Source organism: Stegodyphus dumicola, chromosome 10, assembly GCF_044657685.1.
Source record: "Stegodyphus dumicola isolate Sdum_Otavi_A_Nest chromosome 10, ASM4465768v1".
NCBI classification, from domain to species: Eukaryota; Metazoa; Arthropoda; class Arachnida; order Araneae; family Eresidae; genus Stegodyphus; species Stegodyphus dumicola.
This window is the reverse complement of record NC_140777.1, coordinates 50,126,798-50,145,045: the sequence shown is the minus strand read 5'-3', so window position 1 is coordinate 50,145,045 and position 18,248 is coordinate 50,126,798. Positions and strand designations below refer to the sequence as shown.

The following is an 18,248-nucleotide window of genomic DNA, read 5'->3' as shown; positions in this document are numbered from 1 at the left end:
TCTAAATTGGTTTCAAATATGAAATTAGATAAATATCATAACTAATATTATGAGGCAATTCAGAAGTCAAACAACAAAAATCTGCGTTATATTTACAATATTTTCACAGGACTAGTTTCGATGGTTTTACCGAACCACCATCCTCAGCTGCAAAACCGCAAATGAACAAGATAGAAAATAATGATTAGATAAGATAAGAAAGCCTGGACAAGAATAAGCAAGTGGCGCCATCTGCTGGTGAAATCAGAATTAAAACATAATTTCTTTAAACGCCGAAGGCAAATTTGGATTGGAATTAGGATCGTTAACTAGAACAGAAAGATTTTTATTCGGCGTGTTATTGTGTCTTAATTAATATTTTGAGGATTAAATTTACATCATTGTTAAATTTCCAAAGCATTATATTATGAAACATTTGTCATTCTTGAATTTATTATTGTTATCAAAACTGAGAAAAATAGTAGTTAGTGTTGCAGTACTATTCAAACGAAGCTGAATTTTCACACATTAAAAGAAATTTAAAAAACTGAACCTTATTCAATAAACTGATGAGATAAAACGGATAAATTTACTGTATAAACATTGTAATACACATTTAATTATATGTCAGATACTAAAAATATTATTCAAAGACATAGACTTTAATAGAGTTTACTGTAATACTGAACAATTGTTAACAGACAAGTAATATTCTAAAGGCAAGTTACGTAATGTTTATATTTTTTTACCTCGAACAATCGGAAAACGTATTTGGCAATACCACATCAGGATGAAAATGCGATTTTATATTAGGAAAATAACATGAAGATTTTCTAAAACCCTTTATTTAATTCCTACATTTTTAAAACGCTAATCAAGTTCAACATTACTGCTTATTAGCCCAAAGAGCGATAGCCCAGAATGGCTATTAATTTCATTTTGGCATTTTTTGGCATCTCACTATAAACGGCGTTTCACGTTTCAAACTGTTGCCATCAAATATTATCGTCTTGTATTATATTTAAAGAAATTAAGTAACGAGGAATCTGCATAAATATATATATGGTTCTCGCATTGTGATAAAACAACGGTATCTAAAGTCATCGAATTTTCAATAAAGTACGTCTCCACCCGAATATGGGCAAGTGGAAGCCCAAATTTGGAATTTAGAACTTGTTTTATTATCTTTTTCATATTTTGTAAAGCATTTATGAGTTTTTGATTAAGAAACACAACGATTTCAAAGCGAGTAATGGCAATACTGTACGGGAAAAAAAAAAAAAAAAAAAAAAAAAAAAAAAACATTTTCATCTCGAGCACGCGAACTTGTGTATCTGAAATTCTAAAGATATGCTCTTTAAAATTATTTTGTGATACTGCTGTTAATTAAATGTTAAAAGTGAGAAGAATTTTGAAATTTGAAAAATATATATATATATGAAAATAATTTTGAAATTTGAAGTGCGAAGAACATGATATTTAATAAAACGTTAAAACATTAAAAAAAAGCCCCTTGTGCGCAATATAAAATCTGAAAACTTTTTTTTTTATTTACTGAATTGATTTTTTATTTACTGAATTGCAATACGTAAAATAACTCTTCTATCATTAATAAACATTTGTTAAATGAAACTATGTAAATGTAATTGAACACTAAAAATAGTTCCCAAATATTATACCAAAAATAGGCAACATAAATTACCTCACAATGATACAGTATTTCTCATGATCAAATCCGTTTCTATCGACTAGAGTCGTTCTACTAGTGACTGGCTATTTGCTTGTATGATAGAAATTTAAATTTGTCCTTGGTTATTAAACTAAGGAAAGTAGCCTGATAACTATTCTACATGATACGCAATCAGGCTATTTCTTCACCTGTTTCGGAAGTGTCTGACGATGCAGGAATGATAAGCTCAAACTTAACTAAACTTAGACTAAAAACAGTCTTAAAGGGAGGGGCGAAAAATAACAGTTTATATAACATAAACAGTAAATATTTTTATGAGAAACCAAGAGTTCCTTTCACAGAATGAGAGTGTTTATGCAGTGAATCATGTATACTATAAAAAATTTATACTCACTTCAGAAAAATCCATTCCTCAAATGTGACTAATTTTTTTTTTTTTTTTACATTTTAATTGTTTTTGACTTAAGCATTTTTGTATTGTCATAAAAAAGGATTACTTTTTTATCTTATTCTCCACTGTTTAAATGTGAAATCTTATTTAATAAAAAGCTTTACTGTAAAAATATTTTAAAGAAATAGTGGAATAGATTCAAGAAAACTCTTATGGTGCATAACAAAAATCTCACAACACAAATCAGTTAAAATGATACACTTTCAATTTGTATTTTTGTTCATTTTTTAAAAATTTTTGTTTGTTAAATGAAAAACATTAAGTGTTCATAATGACTGAGAAAAAAATGTGCATTGCATGCCTAATTTATTAAAAACAAAAGTAAGTTAAGAGGATTAAGAGATCATAATGCACTGAAAAGTGTTTCGTGAACAAAATTACTTCAGTAAAAAATTGTTTTTCAAAATAACATATCATGGATCATACTGTAATAATAAATGGGTGCAACATGTGATGATAGAAGTGTGTGATCTGGAAAAAAATGTGGAATTAAAGTAACTTAACCCCAAAGGATGACACTTCAAATAATGTGAATTACGAGAAATTTATTATATCTTGAAATCGTGGAATCTTAAATTAATACTAGTATAAATCAAGAAAACATATCCAGACAGAAGACAATGGACGGCAAACTACTGCAGCAGCAAGAATCAGTCCTACCATTTTGAGTCCTAACCTTTCGTACACAAAATGCGTAAAGTTCCGATCTAAAAAATCTCAGTTCATCTTCGTTACACAAAGTTACATGATAACAAAATTCAATTTTTATAGCGAAGGAGTTGAATTATTATTCCAGTATATTTTTGTGGAAACACAACAAGACGCAACACGTGCACGGGAATTCCTTTCGAGAACGTCTCAAGTCGTAAAACATCATTCATTTACCGCAGATGTCAGCATCTAGATCAATTTTAGTTGAATCTTCATATCACTTACTATTATTTTTTTTGACAAAATGCATTCTCTTGAAACTAATGGAGATGGTCATCAGAAAGTCACGAAAAAGAACAAATTGTAGACATGCGTCATCTACGGTGAGAACAGACAGAAGCACATCCTACCCCTTCGGAGTATAGCAGCAGAAGAAACAGAAAACCGATTGTAGTGGTGAATCTCGCTCATTGAGCGGTCGCAGTGAACAGACTTCATGTTGAATAAATGTGGAGGCTTGTCTGCACACATACACCATTTTTTTTTTTTTTTTTTTTGTTACATGATATATATAAAATTAAGTTAATAAATGAGATTATTCCCGTGAAAAACGAAGAAAAATGTGTAATTGTAAAACTTTAAAATGGTGACTTGATTGGCAAATGTAAAGTTTAAACTCCTGTAGTTATAAAACTGTGTAAATAGCATCAATAAGTCAATAAATCATTCAGGAAATTAAATTATCTCGTTTAAATTAAATAGCGGTTAAATTATTTACTATTAATTTGTTTTAAAATAGTGGTTGTAAATAAAAATTATATATTGTTAAAATTGATGTATTTCACAGCAAACCTGACTAGTTGGACAATTTAATCAATTTCTTTAGAGACTTCTTGACAAAATCCGGACGTAGTTATAAGTTTTGAAGTTCCCAGGCTAATCCCGGAAGTTTGATAACTCTAATTAAGTGTTAAAACGTCGTATATTAATCATCTGTTATCATTTTACACATATTTTCAAAGCGTAACAAAGATTTCATCTATGTTCCTTCATAGCCATGAAGATCATAGATAGGCGCAGATTCATGTAGATAATTAACGGGACAAAATTCAGAAGGCTGTAAAACAGAAACCACTGGTCATAAAGATATGAATACACATAACACGATAAGAATTTCTCTGGCCAAAAAATTCAAAACGTAATCAATAAATGGCGCTCTACTTTTATTAAGAGATGTGACATAACCACCATATAATACAGACTTAATACAAATACGGAATAGATCTAGTTATTCCGGTTATTCTGCTCCTGATAGGCTTGTTATGACTCTGTTAATGAAGGATGCGGCTCTGGTTGTGAAGCCTTTTTAAAAGACCAATATGCTTCAACTGACAAAGAGAAGTTCTACATTAATTTGTATAAGACGCGACTTTCGTCCAATGCCTCTCAAGGCCCGTCCACACGACTACGCTCGAAACGTAGCTGACGAATGCGCTTTTACGTTACCAGCGAAAAAGCGTCCAAGCAAGTACGCTAGCGAAGAGTGCGTTTACCAATAGAATTATTTTTCACAAAAATCACCTGGCGCTAATATAGCGTCAACAGAGCTGTATCTTGTTACTTCGCTGTGATTCTATATGTTTGCGGCAAGTTGCCGAAATCAGATGATTTTTTGATAGCTGAAACTTTACTTCATTACGCAGAGGCAAAACCGCAAAAAAATGACGAGAATGGTTCCGAAAGATTTATTTAAAGCGACCTGTTCAAAGAGATTTTTTTTCTTTACTGCCTCGTTTACGGAAATGAATATCCGGAATTATTAAATTCCTACTATTAGCCCACACTCTCCGTGTATCTTGCTCAAATTTTCAGTCGTTAATAAAACACTTTTTTTTCATCCACTCAAGTTCAAATACAATTTTTTTAAACTTGTAGTGGATGACACTTGATGTTAATACAGCTTTTTCACATATTAAATTTTTTTAATTTTTAATTCAAAATAATTTTGTTTGTATTTTTTAATTTTTTGTAGATTTAAGTAGGAATTGACTTGATATTTTTTGTATATTACTTGTTTTTTAATTTCTTCAGGATGAGTATCAACCAGTTTGACAGACTTGCAAATTCTATATTGTATGAAAATTAGGATTTATAAAATTGGTTTGGAATACAGTATATAAAGAGAATTAAATTTTAAATTACTTAATTCTCTTTATATACACCATCCACCATATAATAAAACAAACTTCATATTTTTTTAACTCCCCCCTCCCTTGGTCTTTTGTTTTTCTTTCTTTATTTTTTTAATTTACAATGAGATTCAAACTTTGGACAGTTTACGAGAAATTATGTGCATAATAAAATATGCAATAAAGTAAAAATAAAGAGATCATTTATAGATGATACATGATAAAGAGATGCAGATATATTATTACATAAGGGTTTCTATTTGCAATGCACATTTTTAAACTAAATTAAAAACAATAATAATAATAAAAGGTAAAATAAGAACCTAATGATTCATGATGAAATATAAGAAACACGTTTCAAAATGAGAAAAGCTATCTGAATTATATATTGTTTACGGGTGAGGCCACCTTTCCATTTGCAATGCAGCGCGCTGACCATTCAGCTATCTGTGATAGCAATGTTTGTGAAAAATAATGTAACAAGTAGAAGTCACTGCAAAGGTAATTTAATTAAACTTCAATAAATAATTGCTGTATGACACAAGTTGTAACTTTCCTCCAAGGTTTCGTAATTGTATTTTATTGAATACTCTTTCACAGTCAACTGCTTTATTTTAGAAATTGTTATATTGCTGAAGTTAGTTTTGGTGTATTTAATATTGGGATATTTATAGAGCTTTTTATTACACATGATATAGCCAATATTTATAATAATTAAGGAGAATTTTGTACGGCAGAAACTTTGATTTCATAGAAACTGTAAATTATTTAGGTTCCTATTACTTACGGTGTTATAAACAGATGAAGCGTATAGATATACTGGTCGGATCATTGCTTAATAAATATACAGTTTTCCCTTTAATGAGAATTTGAAATTTATACCAATATGTATGGTTTGAGAAACCTGAAGATGGCGTGAAAAATGTGATTATTTTATTGCTGTATATAGTTATGATATTTCTAAGCAAAAACACATCTCTGTGTGGTTCTGACGCCATATTGAAACGGGTAAACAAGAAGGTTTTCTGATTATGACACGTGATAAGAACTCGGTCGGCTATTGGCTGTTCGTTCACGTTACGGACGTAAAGCTGAGCAGGAGCGAACACACTTTTACGTCTTCTGCGTCACGCGAATTTACACCGGCGTCAAAATGTTGCGTCAACTACGTCGCGAGCGTACTCTTGCGGACGGGCCTTCAGGGGTCTTCGGAAGATGATCCTTAGATTCGAAGAGAACGGTTCATTTGACATGACATTTGGAAGAATGAAGAAAGCGATAGCTTCGACGTCGGTAGAAGATGTTGCTATAGCATTGGAAGAAGAGATGAGAAGGAATGTTGGAATGTGTAGTGTAAGAAAAACTGCCCGATGTTTTCACATGCTTATCAACACGGTCAGTATAGCTTTACAAACAACCTGCAATGCTATGCATTCTAAATTAAGCACGTTCAGGAATTCATTATTGCTGACCTGTCAATGCGATACACGTTTTTCCTATAATTTCTTGCTCGCATGAAAGTGGAAAATACATGGCCATGGAATATTTTGTGGCCATTCAAAGCAACCATTTCAGAAGACATACCCAAAATTTCTAAACACAAAAAATAACAGGTTTTGGACCAGAGCTTGCGTCTTATATTCGTTATTCTTCAGGGCGGCTAAATTACGATCACCATTCTTGTGAAAGCAAAGCCTACACAAGCAGAACTCAATCCTTCACTGACAGCATCATGACGAGCCTCTCAGACGGAGGTTAACAGGAACTGCATGTATTATAAAATGATGATTAACTGCCTCCCTTTATGAAGCCAAAAATATCTGCTGATATTATTTAAATAACACTTCTACAGTTTCTTAAACTTATTTTAAAGCGAAATTTTTTACTGCAGTTCTTAATACGTGTGAGTTGGAATCCATGCCCCAAATGTATTGAATGGTTAGTATTTTTCCAACTGCATTTAATTCTTCTACTATCTAAATGTGTTCACATATTTTACCTACCTTTTATGTATTTTCATATATTCTGTCTTCATATTTTATGCAAAATTAAATCCTTTAACAATCGATAACATCATCGTTTCAATGCAGACACCTGATTTTTCAACATGTAAAATTAGCGAGGCTAAGTGCTGACAAAAACAAATCCCACAGCAATGAGTTAGTTTTTTGTTTCCCCACTCCCAGTCGGTCGTTAATGTTATTTTTATGTCCGTTACATTCCATATAGTGAATTTTTATTCAAAATTACATATTCTGTTCAAATAACTGAAAAAGTAAAATATAGTATATGCCTACATCGAAGCAGGATATAATGTAAATCATACATATTTGACGAGCGATAAAGCAAGCATGCATTTCAAAAATCTAAATTTATTGCTCGCTTGCAATAAATTTAGATTTTTGAAATTACACATAAATACATTACAGTCGTCTACCAAATACGAATATCGAATAGATTATTTATATCAGCAGAACAGTTGTAGTTATGTTGGATTTTCCTCGTGATTTGCTTGATTTGAATTACAGCTGCAATATGTTCTTCTTTTTATAGCAAAAGTTTATATAGCTTTATTTCAATTTTTATTTAGAATGAGATGGAGAGAATCGAATATGAAAAGCAGTAGAAAGACGGTATTTTAGTATTTCTTGCTACTTTGCATAAAAGTAGCATCATTTGCATCGACTTAAAAGAAAATAAAAAAGCGGATATAGATGTTTAGGCAGTTCAGGTGTCCATTTTTACGCATGATAGAGATGTGAATAACAAGTATAACTTATACTCTTTTCTTCCAAGCCAAGCAAATATTTTATACTTAAATCATATATGGATTTATTTTAATAAATCCGTATATGATTTGGAGTAAATTGTAACAAAGATCCAGACGCAAGTATTGCGATAAGTCCTTATCTGCTATGGCTACTTAACTGAAACTCTTTGCTATGCAGTATCATTGTTTTTTTTTACATGTTTATATTGCATAATACTTATTTACTTTTATCTCCTAACAGATGCATTGTTTAGGAAGTAATGCCTATAGTACCATCAAAAGATACATCCTCAAATAAATTTAATCTTTTTACTATACACTGACGAACAAAAAAATCTTCAAGAGGGAGTTATGCTAGACAAACGAATAAATTTAATTTATTCGTTTGTTTAGCAGCACTATCTGATTCGAAATTTGGTAGACGCATTTATATATCTGAAAGATGGCGTCTATTCAAATTTCGCGCTAGGCGCAGAAGTGTTATTTATCGCTGAGCTTTGATGAAGTTAAGTTGATATTATTCAAGAATGCTTTTAGGAAGAAGTCATTATCAACAGCTCAGTAAGTTCGAACGAGGTCGTTTAATAGAGCTACGAGATAGTAGATTTTCTTTAAGCGATTTTGTAGAAAGAGTTAACAGGAATGTATCCATTGTGTATGATTATCAGCAGCTATATTTAAAGGAATGTACTGGTTCAAGAAGACCGGTTTCTGGGCGGTCAACACTGCACTGCTGAGGGAGAAGACAACCGTGTTCGGTGTATGGCTGTGGCGTACTGTACTACGTCTGCAGCATAAATTCGAACTGCAATTAGCACCACAGTGACATAACGAGCTGTTACAAATTGGTTACTTGAAGGACAGCTCCCAGCCAGACGCCCTGTTGTGTGCATTCCACTGACTACAAACCACTGCCGTTTGCGACATCAGTGGTGTCAAGCTAGAGCTCATTATATGACGGAGTGGAGTTCTGTTATGTTTCTGATAAACGCCTGTTCTGCCTTAGTGCCAGTGATGGCCGTGTGTCGGTTAGAAGCAGGCCAGGTGAGCTCCTGCAACCAACCTTTCTGCGGCCTAGACACATTGCACCTACACCTAGAATTATGTTCTGGGGAAAAACTTCGTATGACAGCAGGAGCACTCTCGTGGTTTTCCTATGCACCCTTAATCATTAAAATTTTGATATAATAGTCTTTTGAAAATTTGTAAAATCTATGATTCAACCTGTTCTGCTACCATTCATGAACAGCATTCAAGAGGGTGTTTTACGTTAGCTTTTATACCGCTGTTGTAACCCAACATGTTCTACGATATATTGCTTTGGTTTGCTAGAGCACCAGATCTTTCTCCAGGCGAGATACAATAGATAATGTTGTCAAAAACGAAAAGGAAAAAAAAATCTGAAAGCTTTCAGATTTTACATTACGCCCAAACGGACGTTTTTTTAACGTTTTGTTTGTTACCTTTATTTATTAAATATCATGTTCTTCGCACTTAAATCATAAACTTCAATTCGACAGCAATATCGCAAAATAATTTTTAAATGAGCGTATCTTTAGAATTTCCCATACACAGTCCCGCGCGCTGGAGATAAAATATTTTTTTTTCCGTACAGTATTGCCGTTCCTAGCTTTGAAATGGTTGAGTTTCTTAATCAAAAATTCTTTAACGTCTCACAAAATATGAAATAAATAATAAAACAGATTTAAAATTAGGGCTTCCAGATGGACATATTTGCTGGAGGATTACGTTATTCAAAATTTTATGTCTTTACGTACCGTTGTTTTATCACAATGGGAGAAATATACATATATTTATGTATATTTTTAATGATTTAATTTGTTTAAATATAATACAGGGCTGTAATAGTTGGTGGCAACAATTTGAAAAGTGAATCCTCGGAAAATGGCAAAACGAATTTAATAGCCTTTCGGGCTAAAAATGTCAAAATTTAGCTTCAAGTGGAAAAATTGTTCCAAATATGTATCCGAAGATAAAACGGAATGTTTCGAATGTTGCAAAAAGTAAGAATTTTAATGTTACAAGAAAGTCCACCAAGTCAAAGGACAGTTGTAAAATCATTAAAATGCTCAGTGTCGACTGTAAACAAAGGGAATAATGTTGATTTGAATCTTAAAAAAAGGCGAAGAAACATAATGTGCATCGTCTTTCTCCACGACATATCGCTGAACGCGCTGGAGAATTCTTTTTCAGAACATTTATCTGGACAATAATGAATAAATATTATCACAATAGACGAATTTTGGGCGTACTTAAATCTGAAATAAAATGAAATACATTTATTATCATCAAAGAAGAGGGAAAAAAACCCTTAAAACATGGTTCAATGAATCTAAAGAATGTTTTCCTAAGGGATTTATGATTGTTGCCGGTTTTTCGTATAACGGCAAATTAAAAATAAAGAGAACAGACAAAGTGTTAAGATCAACTCCACATATTATCGAAAACGTATTTTATACCCAATTTTCAAATATGAAATGCCTTCCCTTTACACACATTGTGATCAATCAATAGAACTCTATCAAGGAAACGAAAGCAGCGACACGTCAAAATGTACTGTTAATTTTTTGGAAAAAAAATGGAAGAAACGGGTATCAAGATTATACACTTCACTTATATCTCTAACTGAATTACCACCAATTTACCAACAATGTATCTTTGCGCTTCTGGAGTAAAAAGCGGGTTGTCGAAACGTCGACCTACAGCTTCCTCAGACTTTTGAAAGCTGTTCGGGAGCGATGGAATAAAATACCTTTTCTGATACTACAAAGAGATTTTATTGACTTAGAAGAAATTATAATAATAATGAAGAAGAGGGTTATCAAATGGAACGTTTATAACATGAAAAGTTTAGCTAAAATATATCTGCAGTTACGATGAAAATCGTCTAAAAATGTGCAAACAGCCTCTAGAAAACAGTTTCAGTATTAAAATTTCTCTATCTAACATATAAGTGATTTACTTTTCATTGCCATATGCATAAATCAGAATTATTAAAATGCTAGTACTGTTACAACACTATCGAAATCGAGTTCAATATTAGTTTTGATTGAGAAAGATTAATATACAAATCAACAGATTCCTTAACCAGTATTAATGATAAATTAAGGAATTACTGTTTACAGCTTCGTAAAATGTTCGTGGCATTTCTACACACAAGAAAGAAAATTCGTCTTTATTTCATTAATTTGTTTTTCATGCGAGAATTAAAGTTTTTCACTAACTAATCAAAATATGATGTATGTTATAAATAATATTCCATATTTAATCATACATTTATTTTTATATGACGCTGTATTTAAATAATTGCTGGTTCATATTCATGGAATAATAGAACTATTATAAATTCATCAAATAGAAAATCATTGCTTACCTTGTTGACCGTTCATAATAGGAAAATTAAATGTAATGCTTTGAATTAAAATAACCTCGAAATGGTTATCACAAAATTTTTTTAACTGGACTTATGCTACTAAGTCCGCATAAAAATTAATTTCAGGTTCTATTTGAAGTTAAAAGATGTAATAAACAAAAAGGATAATTATAATATACGCTTACTTTTTAATTTGTAAACACACATCCTTTCACTTTTTAATTTGTGAAGCTCATAGTTGTTGCATATGTAAGCTTTAAAAATGCTTCATACATTGGTTTCTTCAGTATTCCTTCTAAATGTTTGGATAACGTTTATTTCCTGAAATCCGGTGACCACAAATAAAATTTCCGAACCTTCTTAGGAAATTTAAATTGTGATCACCGATTTTCAAAGAAAAATATAGTTTCCTAGGAAGTACCAGATAATAATGGAAAGCCTATCTCTAAAAAAATTATTCGCTCCGTATATCACCATGTCATTATCTCGACATGGTGATATACATAAATAATAGGTTTTGACAGACAAACTATACATACATAATCACATTCTACTTTTACCACAGCATATTTGTTAATGTGTAACTTGTGGACTTATTTTTTGAAATTTCAAGTATATGATGTTTATTTTTTTAGAGTTTTATGCTTCAAAAGAAAAGTATTTAAAGCTATGCCTTGCGAAACAATTCAGAACCGTTCTTAAGTGTATAAAATTTTTAAGGATATATACATATATCTATCATACCATTTAAAATTCAAGGAAAATTATTTTAAATACAATTTAATGATCCAAGTGAAAATTAATTATTTTCCTGTGTCCTAGAAGGGAGTTTAAATTCCTCCCGAGATTGGCTTGTGAAAAATAAAGTATGTATCAATTCGAATATTTATTGATAGAATACTAATCTGAATAGAATTTATCTCACAGACAGAAGTATCCCCCTATACTATACATTTGTGATTCACTTTTGAAAAATAAAGTGTATATCTACTTGAATATTCATTGATAAAATACTTACCTGAACAGAATATATCTCATAAACAAAAACATTCCCCTATACTATTAATTTACATAATATCAAAATACATTTTTCTTTAAACATAAAAATCTTTTAATAGACATTTTTACGATTTCATACTTAGATACACATTAATTAGCAATTTACAGACACAAAATGGCAATAATGAAAAAAATGCATCTTAATTCAATAAAACCTTTATTAATATTAAAATTTAGCTGGTATCCAAATCTTCCTAAATATACTAATACTATGCACATACTGTCTGGTTCGCATACATTCTTGAATGGTTCGCTTTGCATAAACACACAAAACAGTCGGAATAAATTAACAGCATAAATTAATCATTAATAAACAAAAACATTTTAAGTTATGCACTGTAATATATTCTGTACTGAATGATCTGTCACATATGAATTGCTATTTACAACAAATTATACTCAGCGTGTTATGGTAATTTCCTGAGTTTTTAATGGCATTGCTGATTCCACATAACTTAAAACAAATTTTCTGAAGAAGAATATTGTTTAAAACTCACGGTAGAATCAATCACAAAATCGTCCGTAGCATATCTCAGTTCGAATTAATTAAAAACTATATATATGTTAAACTTCTTTAGCACTGCACTGTAATAGAAAAACACACACACACAAAAAAAAAAAAAAAAAAAAAAAGATCATGAGTAGATGTTTCCTTATTGCACTTTACATGGTATTTCCACGCATATCAGGTCATTGTTGTTCTCATCTTTCAGCTCCCATTTCACTTTAACAGCCAATGGAGGATAGGAATTCTTCACCTTCAGCTTATTGGCGTAGGTATAAGACTGTCCCTTCTGCACTGGACAAGAAACTCCACTCTTGCAGCCATCTGGTTGAGGAAGTGGGAATGGCAAAGGAACACCAGATATAATACCGTGGACGACGGCTTTAAGGGTCTTCGTTTCGGAGTTAGATTTGAATCCAATGCTGATGCTGGCTTCTGTACCTCTTTTTAATGGGCACTCATCAAGAGAATCGGGACAATCACTTATGGTAACACTATTCACTTTAGCAGCTGAACCACAGTCTTGAAATTTCGATGCAACGCACACATGGGCTGCAATCGCAGAGAGAACAAGGATTATGCAAAGACGATCCATCGCGAGCTGCAAACAAAGAAGTTTTAACTTCAGCAATTTTTTTTAAAGAGACCTCAAATTATTAAGTTTAAGTTTTATATACTAACGATATCACTTCGCAAAGCTAACAAGTATCTTTCCCTCTGAGAAAATCATCATATGCCGCGGAATGTGAAGACGGTGTTATCTCCACAATGGACTTCGGTACTTCGATAATCAATCGGAAGTCTCGCCACTCCTACGTGATACGTCATCTACATAAACATGTTTCCTCACGTGTTTCTGAAGGGTCTGACTGTGCAAGAATAACCTTGAACGGCTTGAAGGACATGATAAGCTTCCTAAACAGAAAATCGATTTCTTTTGCGAGAAGACAGGTGCTCCATTCATTGAGTTTGATCATTGAATTTTGAACTTCGGCTACCACGGAAACTTTGGGTTATCGTTGGATAAATTTTCTATTTTATTAAAAATTACTTTTAATCTTTTAAATTTATTAGAAAACCAAATTTTGTCATTTTCCTAACTTGCAGTATTTACTGCTTTGAAGAATATTTTATTAAATACGCTAACCTCATACTTTTGTTTTCTTTTTTAAATACTAATATTAGAAGATCATTTACGTGGTGCCTAAGAATAATATAACAACAAAAGTTAGTAATAAAAGAAATGAGAAGATCACGTTTCGTTCCGTCTTGTTAAATTTCAGTTTAATGATATTCACATACATAATATGTGTGGAATGTATTAACACTGCAACATTTAATTAAAATACGAAGCATATTTAGAGAAATAGCAGCTTTTTGCATGGGAAATTCTAAATATTTTCCATGCTAAAAGCTGCATTAAGTCAGTGACATTCTAATAAAGCTATTTTTCACAACTATTAACTGATAGCTGTTCATGTCTCGTTCATTATTTCATTAGTTTCTCTTGGGAATTCCGTTTCCACACGTTTCATTGTATATTCAACATTTATTATTTTTTATATGCGTATAAATGATCTTTGCTATTAATTGAAAATGATAAAATATTATAATTACTTTGTAGAGACATTAGGTATTTTTTTAAAGCAGGAAAGATGAAAAATGAGCAACGCCTTCGCCGGGAATCGAACCACGGACCTCTGGAATACGCGCCCAGCGTGCAGACCTCTACACTACGAAGGTATGCTAAGAAGGCGGGAGAAATACCTTATAAAGTTTTTGAATAATTTTCCGTGAAACGTAAATATTACAAAAAGGGGGAACTTAGCTGTAAACAGTATAAACAATAAATGCAAAATTTTAAAATTATACAGATCTATACAGGGATATTATTTTGATACTGTCAATAACGATCTAAACATGAAAATTCTGGCATTATATAATAATTAATTCACTTTTAAAGCAGATTGCAGTCTCATTGCAAGTCATCGTATAAAATTTTAAAGTAAATCCTTTAATTTTGCTTTTCTTTTTCTTTTATTTTTGACATAACACCTTCAGTCTAAGTTTAAATTCTTCGCTTTGACTTCATTCCAACGTAAATAACTATTGTTTTTTTGCTCCATGCATTATACGCGAATTCATTATATGTATTGATTTGATTCTTACCAATGATCAACAGAGTAAGACTATAGAACGTTGGTAGTTTGATCTATGTTCAAATACTGGTGATAGTTTCTCCTAAAAAATGATTCCTTTCATTAGGCTTTTCACCATTAGCCAAGCAGATAAGACCACTGAACACTGGTAGTTCAATCCAAATTCCAACCTCGATGACCGGGTTAGTTGCATTCACATTTTTGTCACAATCCCTGTGAATAACTTGAATAAGAACCAGGCTACCTGAGAGGAGTTATCATCAAACAGCGGCCTGCGAGCCGCATGCGGCTCTTTAGCCATTTGATGTAACTCTGACACGATTCGATTTCGAGAACTTTAAATTTACACTATGAAAAATTCGTAACATTATATTGATATCCAGTAAGCAAATTTCAGATGTTCGCGTATTTAGATTAATTGTATAATGTAAAGTTGGTATGCAGATTAAGGCAATTAAGAGTGCGATCTCTTGACAATGAGTTCATATTTAAATGGGAAATGGATAGTTGTTATTTATTATAGTATTACCAGAGAACTATTGAATTGTGCAAAATTGCTAACAGATGCATTGAATGCTCTTCGAAAATATATTTACTAAGAAATTTGAATTTGATTATGAATGTATACAGAAGCGTATTTTAAATCAAAAGTTTGAAACTTGATGGCTGAGTGTAAATATAAAATTATTATGATAAAATACTTTTAGGCTGAGGTTAAGTTTATTATAGCTGAGGTTAAGTTTATTAAATGTGACAAAGAATGCGAAGGTTATCTGCCTAAGAAGACAGAATCTTTCGTGGAAACCTTTATAAGGAAAACTAGCACATATTTACATCATTCATGAGAGGAAACTATGAAAACCAACCGTGCAGCCAGCCCGTTTGCTTGGGTTAAGAACCCGGATAGAAGTTCTAAAATACAGCGGTTTTAGCCAACCAGCCATTCGTGGGACTCATTTTATTAATCACATGGTGTTGTTACTTGAAACATATATTGCTTTTTGAGTGTGTGTTAAAAATAAGGCATGTAATTTAAATTCAATTTATATTTATGCGCATTTTTTGCGTAAAAATTCTGATACATGTTAAATGATTTTAAATTATTTTTCTGTCATAAGCAGTGACGTCATGAGATTTTTTCTCTCATATGGTTGCAAAGAAGCAGTGAGGCGGTTGTGGTCAGAGCTTGCAGTGAAGCAAGAGAAGGAAGGAGAGGCTGCCCTCCAGTTTGAAACGCTGGGTTGAATTGCCTATCTCATAGTGGGAGTTGGCTGTAACGAGGAATGTAAAGCTGTGGAAGAGATTCCGTGTAACTTGAAACATATTGTCAACAATAAAAGTATTATACATTATTATGCGGTCTCCATGTGATGTATAAATTTCCTTTTCGAGCTATCGTGTGACTGAGAATTTCTCAGAAATAACGAAATACAAGGTTAGTACGCAAAATTTGCATAAATGAATGCCAGTTACTTTTAAAGCAGTACAATGTATTTAGCAGCGAAATGAAAGACATATTTGATCAGTTATATATAAAGTGTAAGGAAAATGATATGGAATGTACATTGAGAAATACTTCAGCATTCAAGAAAATCTAGAAAAGTCATCTTAAAATGAAACAGATAAATTTGTGACACTTAAATTGGATCTCGCCAACCACTTAGCCGAAATTCGCAGGAGTTGATTACGTTTGGTGACCTTTTTAATGCATGCGCGTGTAGTAATTCCAAGTTGTTAAATGCTCAAAAGTTACAGTGTTTAAAATCTTTATTAAAAGCAGATGCCTGTCGTATTGTGTAGGCAGTAGCGATAATAAGAATTATATCATAGCGTGGGAATTATTGAAGGATCGGTTTTCGACTAAGCGGGAGGTGATATTTGCAGAAACTGAAAGATTATTTTCATTACCTTCAATTCAAAATAAACCCTCAATTCAAAATGATTCAGCTTCAAAAACTCTAAACTTAGTGGATATAATGAATGAAGTTATTTGTGGTTTAGAGGTGCTACAAGTGAAAATAGAGAACCCTGGACATGCACTATTGGTTTACCTTTGGACAATTTCTCTGCCTGCTTTACTATTTGAAAAAAAGGCACGCGATGTTTTCCTTCTTTCGAAAAAATTGCAAGTTGTTTGTTTTCAATCAATCAAATACTATCAGCTTGTTTGTAATGGAGAACAAGTTTTCCCTGTGTTAACCCCAAAACGATCTGTGGTGACTGGCTGTTTTGACAAAATAGAAAAATTGTTCCAAACAGTTGTTCTTCCGAAACAAGCGGATGTGTTATGGTTTCAGTTACCACGTTTATTACTTGTTAAATTATCATGGACATCGCTCATCAAGGCAGATGCGTACCAGTGTTAGTGGACGACAGAGGTTCTTTATCTGATGTTTGTTTTTCGTAAAACTGATAAATAAGACTTCAAATTTTTCAAGTATACGTCCCATATATCTCAACAAGAAACTGAATATCTTGACAATAATTTTTCTGGCATAGAATACTCTGATTCTTAAGAATCATGTAGTATTCACAGAGAAAGCAAAAGTGAAGCTGAATTTTCTGAAGATGAATATGATAGTTTTTCTAATGACTGTGAACAAAATAATAATTTTTATGGAAAACATCACTTCAAATGGTGCCAAAAAGAAACAAATTTGGTGGTACGAACACCAAAGCATAACATAATTATTCAGCTCCCTGGTCTAAAACAACCTGCAAAAATAGGCTCTAGAGCAGAGCTCGAACATACTTGGTCTTTGCTTTTTGATGAAGGAGTAATCAGCCTGGTCGTGAAATGGACTAATGTAAAAATAAGCATCTGCAGAAGGAAATATTCTGATCGAAATAGGTATGAATTGATGGATAATAATGTATTAGAAATCAAAGCCTTCCTTGGACTTCTGCCGTATTCAAATCAAAAAGTGAAGATTTTGATTGTTTATTTGCTACTGACGGTACAGGTTGAGAAATATTTAGATGCGTTACTTCTAAAGTGAGATTTTTATTTTTATTTAATTGCTTGCGATTTAAGGACTCTAAAACAAGAAACTATCGTATGGAAACTGACACAGCAACTCCAATATCGGAAAACTTTTATGCATTCATAAGAAATTGCCAACGCATGTATTCTATTGGAGAATTAGCCTGTGTTGACAAGATGCTAGTAGAATTCAGAGGATGCAGCAAATATAAAATATATATGCCCAAAAAACCGGCGAAATCTGAACTAAAAATGTGCCTTTGTGATGCAAGGAACAATTATCTTTATAGTGCACTTATCTACTGCGGAAATGATTGTGATGGAGATGGGCTTACTGAAGAAGAAAAAAAAATGTAGTAAACGCACACAATTAGTGCTCCGAATGATTGAACCTTTGGAATATAGAAATAGAAACATT

At 32.1% G+C, this 18,248-nt stretch overlaps 2 protein-coding genes across 3 annotated transcripts in view; both read right to left on the bottom strand.

The window, feature by feature from the left end:
- The window catches only part of LOC118181722 (NPC intracellular cholesterol transporter 2-like), a 30,077-nt gene extending 17,900 nt beyond the window's left edge, over positions 1 to 12,177 (bottom strand). Inside the window, exon 1 of one of the 2 annotated variants that reach the window (XM_085824925.1) lies at positions 11,310 to 12,177. In XM_085824925.1, the coding sequence (XP_085681051.1) occupies positions 11,310 to 11,331 (22 nt within the window). In that variant the 5' untranslated portion in view covers positions 11,332 to 12,177. Of the gene's footprint in view, positions 1 to 1,681; positions 1,775 to 11,309 lie in introns of those variants that run through there. The other variant, XM_085824926.1, reaches the window with a different exon arrangement.
- Positions 12,178 to 12,323: 146 nt separating this feature from the next.
- On the bottom strand, positions 12,324 to 13,401 carry LOC118181716 (NPC intracellular cholesterol transporter 2-like). Its single transcript, XM_035350910.2, has one exon. It carries the CDS (start codon positions 13,281 to 13,283, stop codon positions 12,837 to 12,839), a length of 447 nt encoding a protein of 148 aa, XP_035206801.1. The 5' UTR covers positions 13,284 to 13,401; the 3' UTR covers positions 12,324 to 12,836.
- Between the last annotated feature and the right edge of the window lie 4,847 nt (positions 13,402 to 18,248).

Coding starts and splice junctions, on each gene's coding strand:
- LOC118181716 (XM_035350910.2), bottom strand. CDS start 13,283: ATGGATCGTCTTTGCATAATCCTTGTTCTCTCTGCGATTGCAGCCCAT.